Below are 18,475 nucleotides of genomic sequence, written 5' to 3' on the forward strand. Positions count from 1 at the left end.
CAAGATGTTAATTTTAATTTACTGTAAAACCTCTTAAAAATTAAATAAAACGTTAAACTGCAAGTTAAAGTTGTGTTTTTTTTCAATTTACATCAGTCTGAAATAAAATACGAATTGTTTTATTTCTTTTCATTTAATGATGAGTCTATTGAAGCGGTTGATGAAAGGACATTATTTTAATTAAAGCTTTTCATAATATTTTAATCGTAGATTTTATATTGATGGTTTTGAAGCCGGCATATACAACAAGTAGAAAGGTCGTGCTGAAAACTATAGCGATAATTTTAAAAGAGACAGTTTATGAAACTTAGAATTACTGTAAAGATTTTCTTTGAAAGTATTTCATCGATTAGATAGACATACATGTGTTATAAGAACAGAACAATAAGAGCTATATTTTGGAAATTTACAAGGACATTAATTAAAGGATTTTTTTTATTCTATAACTTAATATAATTTCATAAGTACATAAACAAAACATACATACTTAAGACAAACGCGTTGAAAATCCTTTGAAGTCTTTTATTTCTAAACATACTTTCTCATTAATTTATAATTATTAATCAAGAATACGATCACTTTTATTATAGCAAGAAACCAAAATATTATTTTTCTATTACAGATATTTTCGTTCGAACAGAATTTATATTACCACGGAACTCAACTGCATAAATTAAAGCTCTCAGCAGTTGTTGCTATCCAGTACAATACTCAACTTTTAATTGGCAACCCTAACAGATTGTAAAAAGTCAAGTGTCGTTTGAGTTAATTAAATTTCCTCTTAAGCTAAAACATTCCTTAGTTGGCTAAAATAAAATTATTGAGCGATAAATTTACTAGCTTGAAATAAGGGCTATACAATTCTGTTTTAGGGGAATGTCGACCGATATTTAGAAATACGAAAGAGTCAATATTGATCATAGAGATATTTGAACTGCATTGAAGTTTTTGCTATGGCAATATGAATGTAACTTATTAATTTTCACTGGTATCAATTTCGTAATAATATTATTAAAAACAATTACGTAAGTAATAAGACTAATAATTTACTAAAGCTCACATCAAAATAGTTCCATATAAATATAACAATAAATAAGCAAGCATCAGTGCAGCTCATGCGACCAGTTATATGCTAATTAGGTACACAACTAACCACAAGAGCCTTATCTAAGTACCATCTACATAGTAAATATTAGGAGAGAATACGGTATGTCTTCATCATATAAAATTAGGTCAGGGTTTAGATATTAATATCTTATTTACAAATGAACGATTGCAGTGATAATATTCATGTAATTAACACGGAAGGTCCATAATACGCTTGAATTTTACGTTTAATTGAAGTCATCAAGGAGATAAATGATAAGCTCATTTAAATAAAATCACGTTGATTGTATAAGCTTTCGATTCTCAGATATAATGAAGTTTCAATAGACAGCGCCGGGCCAGGATAACAAAATAACATAGAATATAGATGATGGTAGAGCACACCATCCTGAAGTTATCTAATTTTAGGAGTTTTAATTTTATTATGCAATTTTTTCTTTTATATTTACAAAATTAGTTAGGACTTGATTAATATAGGTATACAGCTAAACTATTTCTATATAGAATCTTTCTATTTAGCTATTTTTCCCATTCAATTTTTATTTTCAATAATTTATTTTATAAAAACAATACTATGTTGACAAATCACGCCCAAATAATAGAGAAGTAGCGTTACAAAACATAAACTAGAGGTACGTAAAGCTGGCGATGAAAAATTAGCGAAATTAAAAAAAAACAACACCAGAATTTGTTGCTTATTTGTTGCTAATTAGTTGCTATAATGACGATTTTGTTGCTCAACCCGTTCGCTGAAAATCAGCAACAGTTCTAGCTTAACGTTAAGGTAGCGTGAAGAAATCGGAAAAAGGGATGGATCGTTGCAAAAATGCAGGTGAATTTGTTGCTAATTTGTTTTTTTTTTTTTTTTTTTTTCTATTATGGCAAGAAGCTAAAACTATTTGCCAGTGTCAAGTAAAAGGTAGGGAATCCATACACGGGAAAATAGGATAGTACGATATTTTTCAAGGTGATCAGAAGAGTTAGGCCAAAATTAATACAAGTTACATTATAATATTACATATTATTTACCTAAACTAAATAGATTAAATAGAAACTAAAAAACATTACAATTTGACGTTATTCTTAAATATAAAAGTAGATATATTATTATAATATTTTTAGGATACATAAATAGATATGACATACGAGTAGGAAGAGGAACATTTGAAGAAATTAATGAATTATAAAAGGAAGAATGATCGTATAAAGAGCAAGAGAAAAATATGTTGTCTATATTTCCCTCATCCTCTCCACACTCGCAAACTTCACTATTTAATACGCCTATTCTGGCTAAATGACTAGGAATACACATATGTCCTATTCTCATGCGACTTATTGTAGATATAACTAATTTATTTGCTTCAACACCAACAAACCAAGGTTTTATGGGGATTACCGGTTGAATTCTATAGTAATTCCTTCCCTTATGCTGTATCTGTCCACCGTAGACCGTATTCCACGCATTATTTTTTAAACTAATGCCAACACTATTTACATATTTATTATTGTGCGCTGGTAATATTAGAGTATTGACTTTTTAATAAGTATGGCAGCACCACCATACCCATCAATTCTGTGATCTGTCATCACGAATACAAATTAGGTACAATTTACAAACATATAGGTATGTACTGGAATTCGAAAGAAGAGATTTGGTTATTACCAAGTCCATAGAGTAATATAATATATACGGCCAAGTCTCATTTAGAGCAATAAAAAAGGATTGTGCTTATGTGAATTAGATATGACTTTTTAGGTATCACGCTTCTGCAGTTCCACTGTATTATTTTGGAATCCATGATTACTAAATAAACTATCAATTACTTTATGTAAAGTGGCAACGTTGGACGGTTTCAGGGTGTTATTTTTCAATAGAGTGTTGATAAGTAAAGTAATTATATCCATTATCTGGGAAGTTTCAGATTCATTAGGGGCTACTTGATAACCGCAGCCATTTTCAGGCGTAGGAATCTGAGCTTCCCTAATAATAGCATTATGAGCATTTTTATCAAAACCCTTATTAGTCTTAGGAGGCAATTTTGGTTTTAAAAAATAAGTCTTTTTGTAGGATGAATTTGAACTATTTACATTCAATCTATTTGTGGTTGAATAAGCAGATGAAGACATTAATACATCCCCATAAGACTTTGATACATTTGGGTAAAGTTTACTTGCTTCCCCGTAAGATATATTTTTTTCAGACATACTTATTTTAATATCCTTTTGGCGTTTAAATTCTGGACAGATTTTATTAGTTGCGAAATGGAAGCCTGAACATAACAAACATGATGCACAATCTTCTTCGACTGTACAAGTGTCGCCAGAATGATCTTGACCACACTTATAACATCTGGGTTTGGAACGACATATATTTTTAGTATGACCATATCTACAGCATTGAAAACATTGGATGGTAGGGAAAATGTAAAGATTAACTGGCAGAGAGTTATAACAGGCATACACACGTTCAGGAAGAACTTGGCCGTCAAATGTAAGAACAACAGATTGTGTTGGTCTCCAAGATATGGAACCATCAATAATAACCTTATAATTGATCCTTCTAACTTTTATAATTTTTCCACAGCCAGCTGGAGTTGAAATATTTTCTATTATTTCCTCTTGGGACCATTCAGAAGGTATTCCTTTAACAATACCAATGCGACTTATGTTAAATGTTGGTATTTTTGCACTTAGCTTATTTAATTCTAAATTTTTATTTTTAATAAAATCATTAGCATCCTTTGGCGTTGAAAATGCTACAATACAACGATTTCTCCCTATTTTTTTAACACTACCAGATACTATATTTTTAATATTGTTATTTTTTAAAAATCGACCAAAAGTAATGGGATGCAATGTTGTTCCATCGCCAGGTGTTGACTCTGTACGCTGAACATGAACAATATAAGGGAAGGAGTCAGTAGATAGGTATTCTGAACGTAAATTTGGTAAAGCCGATTGTTCATTCATATTATTATTATCATTCTTATAGGATTCATTAAAAGTAACATCAGAATTGGACTTTTTATTAAGCTCAGTGCTATCACTGTCCTGTTTCCTTAGCCTGCGTTTTTTAGGAGTGCTTTCCACCCAACAATTTTTTAATGCAAAATCGTTTTCACATTCTATACTTGGAACCGTAATGTAACTAGCTACTTCAGGACCAAGTTGGAAACTTGGTCCTGAAGCTATAGGGTCGGGAGGATCGTTCATCGATCAGCCCGCCAAAATTTAAGTGCAAAAATTTTTTTTACATACTATAAATCAGAATAAAATAGACTTACCAATAAAAAAACTACTAACTACACTAATTTACAAGTTTATATATGAGAAACAAAAGATATATACAAAGCCAAACTCAATTGAACATTAATTTAAATTTTTTTCAAATTAAATTTCAAAAATTACACCCGGCTCGTTCGAAGATTCCCGCGCTTTTTTTCTGCTAATTTGTTGCTGCATAAATACAGTGAAAATTTTGAATTTTTTTCATTGGCGCCAAAAATAACACAGGCCACGTCAACTTAATTGTCGATTTTCGGTAGTGAAACATAAAAAAAAATTTGTTGCTCCTCACATCGTTCACTAGCACAGTGTACAGAGCCAGCAACAAAATAGAAACCGGAAGTAGAGTTAATTTTGAAACCGGTTTGCTAGAAAATCGTCCACGCCAGCTTAACTGTCGATTTTCGGTAGTGAAACATAAAAAAAAAATTTGTTGCTCCTCACATCGTTCACTGGCACAGTGTACAGAGCCAGCAACAAAATAGAAACCGGAAGTAGAGTTAATTTTGAAACCGGTTTGCTAGAAAATCGTCCACGCCAGCTTAACTGTCGATTTTCGGTAGTGAAACATAAAAAAAAAATTTGTTGCTCCTCACATCGTTCACTGGCACAGTGTACAGAGCCAGCAACAAAATAGAAACCGGAAGTAGAGTTAATTTTGAAACCGGTTTGCTAAAAAATTCGTCCACGCCAGCTTAACTGTCCATTTTTGGTAGTGAAACATAAAAAAAAAATTTGTTGCTCCTCACATCGTTCACTGGCACAGTGTACAGAGCCAGCAACAAAATAGAAACTGGAAGTAGAGTAAATTTTGAAAACGGTTTGCTAGAAAATTGTCCACGCCAGCTTAACTGTCAATTTTCGGTAGTGAAACATAAAAAAAAATTTGTTGCTCCTCACATCGTTCACCGGCACAGTGTACAGAGCCAGCAACAAAAAAGAAACCGGAAGAAGAGTTAATTTTGAAACCGGTTTGCTAGAATATCGTCCACGCCAGCTTAACTGTCGATTTTCTGTAGTGAAACATAAAAAAAAAATTTGTTGCTCCTCACATCGTTCACTAGCACAGTGTACAGAGCCAGCAACAAAATAGAAACCGGAAGTAGAGTTAATTTTGAAACCGGTTTGCTAGAATATCGTCCACGCCAGCTTAACTGTCGATTTTCGGTAGTGAAACATAAAAAAAAATTTGTTGCTCCTCACATCGTTCACCGGTACAGTGTACAGAGCCAGCAACAAAATATAAACCGGAAGTAGAGTTAATTTTGAAACCGGTTTGCTAGAATATCGTCCACGCCAGCTTAACTGCCAGCAACAAAATAGAAGTAGAGTTAATTTTAACTCTACTTCCGGTTTCTATTTTGTTGCAATTAACTCTACTTCCGGTTTCTATTTTGTTGCTGGCTCTGTACACTGTGCTCGTGAACGATGTGAGGAGCAACAAATTTTTTTTTATGTTTCACTACCGAAAATCGACAGTTAAGCTGGCGTGGACGATATTCTAGCAAACCGGTTTCAAAATTAACTATACTTCCGGTTTCTATTTTGTTGCTGGCTCTGTACACTGTGCCGGTGAACGATGTGAGGAGCAACAAATTTTTTTTTATGGTTCACTACCGAAAATTGACAGTTAAGCTGGCGTGGACAATTTTCTAGCAAACCGGTTTCAAAATTTACTCTACTTCTAGTTTCTATTTTGTTGCTGGCTCTGTACACTGTGCCGGTGAACGATGTGAGGAGCAACAAATTTTTTTTTATGTTTCACTACCGAAAATCGACAGTTAAGCTGGCGTGGACGATATTCTAGCAAACCGGTTTCAAAATTAACTCTACTTCCGGTTTCTATTTTGTTGCTGGCTCTGTACACTGTGCCGGTGAACGATGTGAGGAGCAACAAATTTTTTTTTATGTTTCACTACCGACAATCAACAGTTAAGCTGGCGTGGACGATTTTCTAGCAAACCGGTTTCAAAATTAACTCTACTTCCGGTTTCTATTTTGTTGCTGGCTCTGTACACTGTGCCGGTGAACGATGTGAGGAGCAACAAATTTTTTTTTTATGTTTCACTACCGAAAATCGACAGTTAAGCTGGCGTGGACGAATTTTTTAGCAAACCGGTTTCAAAATTTACTCTACTTCCGGTTTCTATTTTGTTGCTGGCTCTGTACACTGTGACAGTGAATGATGTGAGGAGCAACAATTTTTTTTTTTATGTTTCACTACCGAAAATCGACAGTTAAGCTGGAGTGGACGATTTTCTAGCAAACCGGTTTCAAAATTAACTCTACTTCCGGTTTCTATTTTGTTGCTGGCTCTGTACACTGTGCCAGTGAACGATGTGAGGAGCAACAAATTTTTTTTTTATGTTTCACTACCGAAAATCGACAGTTAAGCTGGCGTGGACGATTTTCTAGCAAACTGGTTTCAAAATTAACTCTACTTCCGGTTTCTATTTTGTTGCTGGCTCTGTACACTGTTCTAGTGAACGATGTGAGGAGCAACAAATTTTTTTTTATGTTTCACTACCGAAAATCGACAATTAAGTTGACGTGGCCTGTGTTATTTTTGGCGCCAATGAAAATAATTCAAAATTTTCACTGTATTTATGCAGCAACAAATTAGCAACAAATTCACCTGCATTTTTGCAACGATCCATCCCTTTTTCCGATTTCTTCACGCTACCTTAACGTTAAGCTAGAACTGTTGCTGATTTTCAGCGAACGGGTTGAGCAACAAAATCGTCATTATAGCAACTAATTAGCAACAAATAAGCAACAAATTCTGGTGTTGTTTTTTTTTAATTTCGCTAATTTTTCATCGCCAGCTTTACGTACCTATAAACTAGCCTCTCAGCATATAAAAGTAGCGTATTTTTTTATTCATAGAAAATACACGGCAAATAGTTTGCCTACACGAGCGAACCGTAAAATAAACACAACCTAGGCGTGCTCCTCAGTCCAATGACTGAAGTTTAATCTTCTATATAAATAAGAGCTAGAACTAATTACCTAGTACGTTTGAAGACGGACAAGGAATAGCCAGAACGATTCAGATATTAGTTTATATTAGAAAAAATCATTATTCCGATAAAATAAAAGGATTATAATATAGGTATAGAAACCGAGTTCGATTAATGTCTAGTAATGTTTCCCCTTCCAAAGTTATTGAACAATTATTATTGTAAACATTTAGGCGCAATTGAAAGTTGAATAGCTTTTCTTTAAAATAAGTTATACTTTAATAATAATCTTCTTCGTCTATCTAACACACGTCATACCTTATACTGTAACAATCCTTAGTGGATACCAGGAACATAATGTTTCTACCACAAAACCCAATTATACGTATCATCAATGGCCATTCAACGCTGCATTGAATTGTACCACAACATACATAACCATTGTTACCTATTTATATGTAACTGTTGCGAGTATATGTCTATACTTAGATATGTATATGTATAACTGCATACATATAATAATACTATTGAATAATAATTATTAAACAAAACAATTCACTGAGCGTGCTATTATACTTACTGATTAGTTATAAATATCCGAAATCATTTATTATATTAATTATTATACATATTAAAAACATAAGTAGTATTAATAGACCGGGAGATACTGACACAAAATTTCGAGTCATTTGTAACAGGATGGCGGTTCTACAGGGTTCTTAGTACGCAATGACAAAAAGAAAAATGATGGTGTAAACGCTGGTACCGGCGGCTTAGTCGCGTGGGCGTTAGTCGAACTCGTCGGAAAATAGCGAAAGTCAAACGATTTGTAACAGTATGGCACTTATTTTTCCTTTAAGTTTGAGGATCAACGAATATAAATACAAAATTTCAAAGATCTAGGTGTTGGAAATCTTCACTTATATAAATTAATAATAAATTTATTTTTCAAGTATGACAGCACTTTTTCCCCCTACTAGAAGTATGGCAAATATAATAATGGTCACATTTTATCAAATACTCTCCAAAAAGCCAAATGCAATACTGGTACAAAAAGATAGGCGAAATAAAAAAATTTTGCAGATTTTCGGCGGTATGGCGACCATTTGGAATCGTCCGAAAAGTATGGCATGGCGATTTTCGTAAATGGCTGCACGACGATGGTTACCTGTGCAAAAGTTAGCTTGGTACAAATGGTTGAATAATTGTTTTTTTTAAATCAACACATTCGCGTCGGTATGGCGGGCTGTAAGTCATACCGGAAAAGTATGGCATGACACTACCGCCTACTTCTTTTTTATGGGCTATCGGTAAATTCTAAAATTTTTGTGTTACAAATCGTTTGACTTTCGCTATTTTTCCGACGAGTTCGACTAACGCCCACGCGACTAACCCACCGGTACCAGCGTTCACACCATCATTTTTCTTTTTGTCATTGCGTACTAAGACCCCTGTAGAACCACCATCCTGTTACAAATGACTCGAAATTTTGTGTCAGTATCTCCCGGTCTATAAGCATATTATATAGTTGTCATTACATTTACTCGCAAAGAGATGAGCGTGACGGAATTATCAGAATGTTGTTAATCCGTTTTTAATTAAGTATACTGGATTTTGCAGTACCTACCTTCTGTTTATTTTGTTATCTATTTATATTACAAATGAAATATCGAGCATACCATAAATCCTTCCACGACTTATCATTGATGTTCATTTTTATGAAAGTTACAATAAAAATATAACTTTTTTGGACCAGAGATGAAGCGAAGTAGTTTGCTCATCGCTGAACTGAAATTTTTGTAATTAACAATATTATTGTAGAGTTTGTATAATTTTTATTTTGTCGTACAATTTTAAAGTCCCAATCCGCTCATCTGCGCGACAGATGCTATTCTCCCAGGTACAGATAAATAAAACTTTGTTTAATGTTAAACTAGCAACCCCGTTTGCATTTATCAAAATTTATAGCTACACTAAATTTTAGGAATTAGACAAATATTCATGTTTAAAACCAAAATAAAATGAAAGCGTAGGTAGATTATTTGAACAAGAAATAATTATAGTAGCGGTTTAATTCAATTTACATACACAATAATCTTTAAATACATAATTTAGGTACTCATACAACTCGGACGACCACAGTTTCATACGAAGCAAATTCTAGTAACAGTTTAAAGTTATGTAGTAAAGGTTTTTGTGTTTATATAAAGTAAAATATCTTACAATTTTTATTGAAAGAAGCAGGGAAAAAAGGTTAAAAGACTTCGTAAAATTTTTGCGTAAGAATAATACACTATTTCTTTAAATAACCAATATTTATTCGCTATTATTGAAGCATTCATGGGCGTAGAAATAGAAGGGAGGACAAAGGTGGCACCACCCACAATAAAACCTCATTGCCCTGCTGGAAAAACGATTGTCAGATGTTTCGGCATTTCGATTAAAAGTATAAACATCTATTCATAAGACGTAAAAATAAAGAACTGATTATTCATGTTTAAATTTAAAAATATACGAACAAATACTTAACAAACTTTGGAATAATTAACTGAAAAATATATTCATTTCTCCCTGTTAATTTCCCCCGCGTTAGTTCTAAATATACTGGATCTGCGTATAACATTATGAGCATGCTCAGTTTTCCGTTCATAACATTATTTTTACAAGCGAGTTTATTTTTTATAACCTGAGGGCTATACAAGAGAATAGATGTAGATGGAAAGTACTGGCAGTATTTACGTTCATTTTAGAGCTACGGCCTGGTTGGAATGATGCAATTCGCTGTATATCGCTCAGAAAATTGAACGTTATTTTCTTCAGCAAAATATCTATATAGTACTTGTTGTAATCGATTCACTGATGCATACCCTCCGCTTACTTGCTTGAGGTATCCTTTATTCGATAAGGAATATGCCCGAAAAAAGGATATTTATGTGTTAAATGTAAATGTAACCACATGATTACCGAGTATTAAATTATTATAATAACAACCAAGTTCTGTTTTATTAATGAAATAGGAAAATTTGTTATGTACACTACATATTTTCTCAATTAAAATGTTTGTTCAATCCTGACAAATTAATCACGCTCTTAATCTTATACACTTCTAATCATTAATAAGCTTATTATGAGCAGGTAATCGTTAAGTCAAAGTACTTACTTATTAATAACATAAAATAATTATGTAAAATAACTTTTATGTATTTAGAAAATACGAGAACTATTATTTACTTAAACCCATAAAGCTAACATTTCATGTAAGCGTTCCAACAGGATTTTGTTTTATTCCCACGTGAACTAGGGCTTTAGAATTCAGAGAACTAGTAATGCCAGATTTGGTAAAAAAAGTTGTTAAAGGTAATGAAATAGAAACATTGCCTCGTTTATTATAATTATTATATCTTTTAATATCGCATCAGTGTGAATCTACAATGTCTCTATTTCCTAGGTTTCACCACTTGCTGATGCAAGCAAGGCTATAAAGTCTATTTAATGATTTTTTGACGTTTCATATAGGTATATTATATTTCATTTTAACTAACAGATATTATGTTTATTTTTAGATAACAGAATTAGTAGATAACATTGCATGTAGGTATGTACTTGATGAACATTTAAATGATTATACAGCCGTTATTACATTTTAAAAATAATCCCTTAGTAGTAAGGCCATTTACAAGTACAAGTGAACTATAAATTTACACAAAATAAAAGCAAGTATGTCAACGTACATTATGTTTAACTGTCCTCAAGAGATGTATTCAAGCAACATCGTTGTCGTCAGCAATTACACATATGCCCGTATGAGTAGAACGAACATTAACTCGGCAATAACAGGGTAACAACGTTAAGGACGTAACAATCTTGTTTATAGCCCCTAAAACGTATCTGAAGTTTACCACAAGCGCCTTGTCTTACGCATGAAACAGTAAACTTAATGTTGTGTTGCGGTGTCTCTGTGGCGAGCCACAAAATGTTGGGTCGCGCCTCACACGAGTTTAAGCCAATATTAACACTAATTAGGCTGTTATATCAATTGTAAAAAGTGTCAAAGTATATTTTTACAGTATATATAACATCAAAAAAGTGAGGTGTTTCTTCTGTGCTGTTTTAGATTTATTTTATGTGTAGCTTTCTATCCTAGCTTATTTGTAGCATTGTTGCTTGTCGATGCATGTGTTTTTATCAGATAAAATTATACCAATAAGGTCCTCAAAATTCATAATTTCTTAGGCTAATTCAGCAGTTCCACCGATCATAGCTGATGTATCGAGTTAAAGTAGTAAGTTTTAGTTTTTTAGTGATATTGCGCTTGCCAGAATTATTGTGGCCTTATTAGCAGCTTAAACAAAACATACATAGTTATTTTGAAATCAGACACAGACAAATCAATTTCATTTATTGTAGGTAGGTAATCGAGGTACTAGTTCGTTTAATTATTTTTTTACAATTATTATTTGTGATTAGTACAACAGTTATTTATTTCTACCTGTAGACTTCTAAAATTACTAATAAGAAAAGATAATTATGGATTTCTTTCAATTAATAAATACAAATATAGTAAGGCATACAAAACACAAATGACAAATTAAAATGTTTAATTCCACATAGCAAAATATCTTAAAAATAAAACGTTAATATTCGTAAGAAGCAATGTTAAATATTTTGAAATATTACCTTATTCTCCTGAATTTTTCATCTCATTATAAAAGTTGGAAGAGGAGGCCAAGATAATTTGGGGATAAATATAATAATCCCTATGCGACTTTTATCCCATCAACCGTCCACAATTTCATTCCACAAAAACTCATCAAAAGTGCTCTATATTTATGGAAAATTATTTGCGGATACTGTTTTCATCATAAAATATAAACGTATAATATGAACTTTTGGGTATTTTCGTTCAATATAACATACATATTTAAGCGAAGTTGAGGGACCTTCACTTGTTCGTTTTAGGTAACGTTCATTGTAGGTTCGATCCGAATTTCGATCAACTAAATCGAGTTCAATCGTCTTTACATTGCTGGATATATCGCACATATAAAAAATACGTAAGCGAAAAGAATTTACATAAGATTTACTTTCTTACATATATGTACATACTTTCTTTAAAGATTTGCTATTTTTTATGAATATAAGTAAAACCTAGACATCGAAACCACGTACTTCATGAATATTTGGAAGTACCTTAAATTGAGTAACAAAAACTGCATTTTTTACCTACTATTAACACTGTAGATACATAAATGAGTTCAGTAATGTGCAATATGTATTCGATTTTCAGAAAAGACCAATGAGTAAGCAGATTTTGGTTTATAAAAATTTAGCCATAGGTATGATTTGAGAAATCTGTATAATATTGCTAATCTGTAGTATAATCTGTTAATTTTTTTAGTGTTGTTATCGCATGTTCTAGAATGTCAGATATTACAAAACTACTCATATTGTGTAAACTAAATCCATTATTAAGGAATTGGAAATTCATATATAAACTTTTAATTAAATCGGATTGTTTCGGAGCAAAATCCAACGTAAGTAACTAAAATCCGCTTTTTCTTAAAGAATGTGAGAGCATCAAAATCGATTTACAAATATCCTTAGCAAATATATTATAAGTTAAAACCATAATTTATCTGCTAACTGAAAGCACAGCTGAAAGCTAAATGTCTTATACCTGAAGCTCACGAGATGAACTAATCCATATTGACAGGTCTCAACGCTATTATCTTGCTATTATATTATATGAATATATTATATTACTAGCGGTCCGCCCCGGCTTCGCCCGTGGTACATGTTTACGTTTTCTCTACATAAGAACCATCCTCGTACTTCAAGGAATATAATAAAAAAAGAATTATCGAAATCGGTTCAGCCGTTCTCGAGTTATGCGCTTACCAACACATTTTGCGATTCATTTTTATATATAAGATATGAATATATTATATTATATAATATTCAAATCTGTATTATTCAAACATAAAATTAAATGAAAATTCCATTTAAATTACAAATAATTTTCATTAATTTATCCCTATATAATCGTTCGTACAATTAAAATATGACTACTTTGAATACTCTCAAAAAGATGAAATTATGTCGCGTAATATTACAAACTTTTATCTATTTTTTGCTGCTGTGAATTTTGTAAAAATAAAATTATTAAATATTATTCTTTTTAACCGACTTCAAAAAAAAGGAGGAGGTTATCAATTCGGCCGGTATGTTTTTTTTTATGTATGTACACCGATTACTCCGTGGTTTCTGAACCGATTTACGTGATTCTTTTTTTGTTCGATGCGGGATGGTGTCGAATTGGTCCCATATTTTATTCGGATAGGCCCAGTAGTTTTTATTTTATGAGCATTTTTGTCTGTATTTGTAAATGTTGCAAGTGCAAGTTTGAAGTCGGTTGTTTTTAACGCAGTTATTGACTTGTATAAGATCGACTATTTAAATAACACGCATAGTTTACGAAATAAATTATTTATCATATACCTAGTCATTTTTTCCTGATATTAGCGACACAATCCCAAAATTTTATATCAATATGTTCCTTTTGAACCTTGGCACTACTTATACTTAAATTTTAATGTAAATAATAATTTTAATTTTAATGTCGTCTTTTAATTATAAAACAAGAAACACAATATACATTTATACAACTTAAGTACAGTTATTTTAATCACTAAAAAGTATCAAGGCGTAGCAATTACGAAAACGATGGTACTTTAATTAAAAAGTTTATCTAATTTGGATCGTTCTCATAGATTATAAAAACTGGCAGATAAGTTTGCTTTTACTGCCAGCCAAAGATGCAGAAAACTCGAGAGTAAACATAAGTGCCGTATAAAGTTGTTTTAGTAGTTTTAGGTACGAACTATTTTATCTAATGGACCTAAGTTTAATGCTACGTGTTTGTATAAAATGTTTCCTTACAAAACATCCTCTTTTAACATTATATTGCAAATAGTTATTTTTGATATTACAAGGTTGATTAAATATCAACTCCACGTATAATGTTAAAATGTTTATTTGTTTGGTATCGACTTACTAAACGATCCTGAAATACATTTTCTTTATAGAGCTAGCCTATTTTTACCAACACTCCAGATTTACTATTTCTTAATTAGGTACACTAATAGTAGGTAGTTGCTATACCTACAAACTAAACAATTGTAGTATGAACCATCCTTTTATTATGTTACTAGCGGTCCGCCCCGGCTTCGCCCGTGGTACATGTTTACGTTTTCTCTACATAAGAACCATCCTCGTACTTCAAGAAATATAATAAAAAAAGAATTATCGAAATCGGTTCAGCCGTTCTCGAGTTATGCGCTTACCAACACATTTTGCGATTCATTTTTATATTATAGACTAGCGGTCCGCCACGGCTTCGCCCGTGGTACATATTTATGTTTTCTCTACATAAGAACCATCCTGGTACTTCAAGGAAAAAAAAAAAGAATAAAAAAAAAGAATTATCGAAATCGGTCCACCCGTTCTCGAGTTATGCGCTTACCAACACATTTTGCGATTCATTTTTATATTATCTTAGATTATGTCATTGAAATAAAAAAGAACTTCTGTTTCCTCAGACACAATTCCTCGAAGCTCGCGCACGGATTAAAATTTCTTAGATACTTTTCACAACGCCATCTATATAACAAACCATGGAAAGCTTATAATTTAACATACTGAGTAGGCCTCCATTTTTTATCTGAATATAAAATTATAAGTCAATTAATGAAAATATGTTATTTTCATCCATTTATTCTGAATCCCATTGCAAACCTCTCTAAATTGTTGTCACTAGAATTTAGAGCGTCGGTTGTTATCGCGTCACACGTAGAGTCACGTTTTCACATCATTTACTGCAAATTGCTTGCCAGTAATTGGCATCGAGTATCAAAGCTTTGTATTTATTGCTATTTATTCCCTCTTAATTAGCATATTATACTATTATATTATACCAAACTACACTCATGTTGTGGCCAGCATAAAACATTTTCATAAAACTCCAACGTTATTGCTGTAACCTAAAGCGGCAAATCACAATTCGGTATGGTTCGATTTAACGCCTCGTAAAACTGGAATGAAACGGTAATGGTACCTTGCTTCTGGATTGTTGCAAGCTATACGTTATTTATAACGGATGCTTTAAAGCTGACAACGCTAATTCATTTGTAGCGGATCTGTTACCTCAGTATTTATTTGATTGAATTTTGAAGCAAATTTGTTATGCGTTGATCGATGAACCCGAGAATGTTCGCGATTTGTAAAATGCGTTTCTGTATAATTGAGCAGATTGCCTGATAGGAATTCGAGACGACTTAATATACGAGTGGATATTTTATTATACGCAGATTTATCAACGAATTAAATAATGTTCTTATTATTCCGACATTTCAACTTTCCACCGTGATTTTGTGTTGACAAAATTATTAAGGTGTTATGGAAGAACGAAAGGAGAATTGTTTCATAAGTTCATCAGTTGAGTGCCCAAAATCCCTTGTTCTTCTTGTTCTTGCTCTTGAGCTTCCAATTTTTCCATTCCATTTGAGTGGGCAAGGCATTGTGCTTAACCACACTGGAAAACTTAATTTATAATAATAACTCACGTAAAAAGAAATAAAAAGTGAAAACAAATTACAATGTTCTACTTAAGCGTTTCTGGAACTCGGTGATATTCACTACCGAACAAATAGTAGGTATTCAGATAACATGTGAATCTAAAGTAACAAAACTGTTATAAAAGCACCGTAAATGCAGAAAAAGGGACACTAAGGAATTGAAACCACATATGAAATCTGCAGTAAGCATCTGCGCTCCAAGTGTTTCGGTCATATTATGTAGAAGTGAACGGAGTAAGCCTCACTTTGTTACAAATCCGGGACTCGGGGTGGATTTGCCCGTGTCCGTTTTGTACTTGTTATTCCAGCGCTCAGTCTGGAGGATAGCTCAAGAAAGGTATTACCCACACAACGGATCGTATCAGGGAACTTTCCTAACGAACCCTCGTTATATCTAAAATATCTCAATATGTATGATATTTTATATTTAGTTTTAATACCGACGCGACCTAAACAAGCATTAAAGCGGCTTCATACTTTAGTTCAAGTTATGACGTCATACCCATATCAAATTCAATCCTGAAAGCGATATTGTGGGTTATTATAATTTGTAGACCGTACTCATTTATGCATACATAACTATGTGAAAATAATCTCCTAATAAAGATAGGAATAAATTATCAACTAAGGTGCGTTACTTAAATAAAAACAGAATACAAAAATCTTATTTCATGAATACGAATCGCTCTCTACCCTGGTTCGTACCTCCAATATCATATTGTGTATTGTAGCCTAGACTCTTATAGGCGTGTATAAAATAAAATGTCTGTGTCTAAAGTGGCATTCAGTAATTATCTCCACCAATTAAAATAAGCTGCACTGTATAGCAAGCATAAACAGAGCTAGAAATATTTTAACAATTGTTGATATGACATTTTTCTGAATACATAAGTTTATGTTTTGCAGTAAGCTCAAAAAGCCAAGAACCTAATTGCGACCCACACACAGTAATTCTTGATGTTAACTACTTAGCATGCACCACTCATTTCCACCACAAAAACGGAACGAAAAAATTATACAACCTTATTTTATCTAAGAGAATATTCAGTGCTGTAAATTGTAATATAGTTTCTTTATAAATATCTTGCAACATGATTAGCGTCCCATACCTATTACATAAAATAATAAGTGCATAATATTTTGTGTTGTGATAAACACACACAAACAGGGTAGTTTTGCTAATTAACCGATTACACCGAGGTTTCTGAACCGCTTTACATGATTCTTTTTTTGGATGATGCGGAATGGTTTCGAATTGGTCCTATAAAAATTTCATTCGGGTAGGCCCAATAGTTTTTATTTTATGTTAATTTTTGTCTGATCTCGATAATTTTATTGATAATCTAGCAAGTAACTTTGCTTAACTTCTAGGTTACCGATTGAGCTGAAATTTTGTATACGTATATAAATTGGATAGCGATGAAAAATTATCATGACATAGAGCTGCTGATTTGATGATGGAATCGGAAGGTGGCCATATAGGAACTCAGTAATTAATTGACTCAACTTTATGTTTATAACGAGTATAGGCTCGTTTGATTCGTGTTGAAAAAATGCACTAAAAAAAATAACCATGGTGGTTCCATCTCAACACGATACAAGAATGGTGCGAACTATTGGCCGATCTGATATGGAGCACCCGGCAGCAAGTGAACAATGTGGCTACTGGCTAGTATCAATAGCAAGACGATTGTGGAACTGCACCAGTCTTATCTCCAATTTTATTCGCCAAATTTATTTTTTAGAAATATTTTATATTTTTTACTTTTCCGTTTCTGAAGTTGTTTTTAACGTAGTTATTTTTAAGATAAGTCAATACAAATGGCTTCATGTTTTGCGTTGTAACGTTGTCAACCGAAATATATAAGCCCGCTACGCTACATAGTATAAAACAAAATCGCTTTCTCTGTCCCTATGTACCTTTGTATGCTTAAATGTTTCAAACTACGAACGGATTTTGATGCGGTTTTTTTTAATAGATAGAGTGATTCAAGAGGAAGGTTTTAGTATACAAATAAGCCGCGGGTGGTAAACTAGTTGTTTATAACAAAATGGTGATTGAGTACCTATGTACTTACTATCTCGCCTCTCCATCAATTGACAGAGGTATTGTTACATGTATGTAGCTTATAGCTAACGAATACCACATTAGCGCGACTTCCCACACGTTGTCAAAGGACTGAGCGCATGCGAAAATCAGAAGGCTATATAAAATAGGACAATACGTTTTGGCAGCAGGTTTCGTTGGAAACAATGCATATTTGGTGCGAGCTGGTCAAATACAGCTCAAACACCACAGAAAATCAGTAAAGTGCATCAAAGGCTGCTTTGTTGAAAGTGGCGTCCAATTTCGTGGAATAAGTTGAATCGTTACATTCAATAGATTTGATTTATTTGTATCACATCTGAATGTGATGTAGGTACCTACTCGATCTGTAAACGACTGTACAATTTACAAAGTATTTATGAATTATCTTATCCCTCTATAAT

General features: G+C 32.7%; 2 protein-coding genes and 1 long non-coding RNA gene across 3 annotated transcripts in view; 2 read left to right on the forward strand and 1 right to left on the reverse strand.

Moving 5' to 3' along the window:
* The window catches only part of LOC149484549 (uncharacterized), a 163,123-nt gene that overhangs the window by 40,332 nt on the left and 104,316 nt on the right, over positions 1-18,475 (forward strand). The gene's annotated exons all lie outside the window — the stretch shown is intronic.
* LOC149484550 (uncharacterized) overlaps positions 193-18,475 on the forward strand; it is a 46,015-nt gene continuing 27,732 nt past the window's right edge. Inside the window, exon 1 of the mRNA XM_089700740.1 lies at positions 193-206. The gene's annotated coding sequence lies outside the window, so the exon portion shown is untranslated. The remainder of the gene's footprint in view (positions 207-18,475) is intronic.
* LOC149484551 (uncharacterized) lies at positions 2,740-4,320 on the reverse strand. Its single transcript, XM_089700759.1, has one exon. The coding sequence runs from the start codon at positions 4,318-4,320 to the stop codon at positions 2,860-2,862; it is 1,461 nt and encodes a 486-aa protein (XP_089556885.1). The 3' UTR covers positions 2,740-2,859.

The sequence above is a fragment of the Colias philodice genome, chromosome 11 (genome assembly GCF_061535455.1).
Source record: "Colias philodice isolate Cphi_HAF_F1 chromosome 11, ilColPhil1 Martin Lab GWU primary, whole genome shotgun sequence".
Classification (NCBI taxonomy): Eukaryota; Metazoa; Arthropoda; class Insecta; order Lepidoptera; family Pieridae; genus Colias; species Colias philodice.

Bases quoted from the DNA above. Each gene is read 5' to 3' on its own strand.
- LOC149484551 (XM_089700759.1), bottom strand. From the start codon at position 4,320: ATGAACGATCCTCCCGACCCTATAGCTTCAGGACCAAGTTTCCAACTT.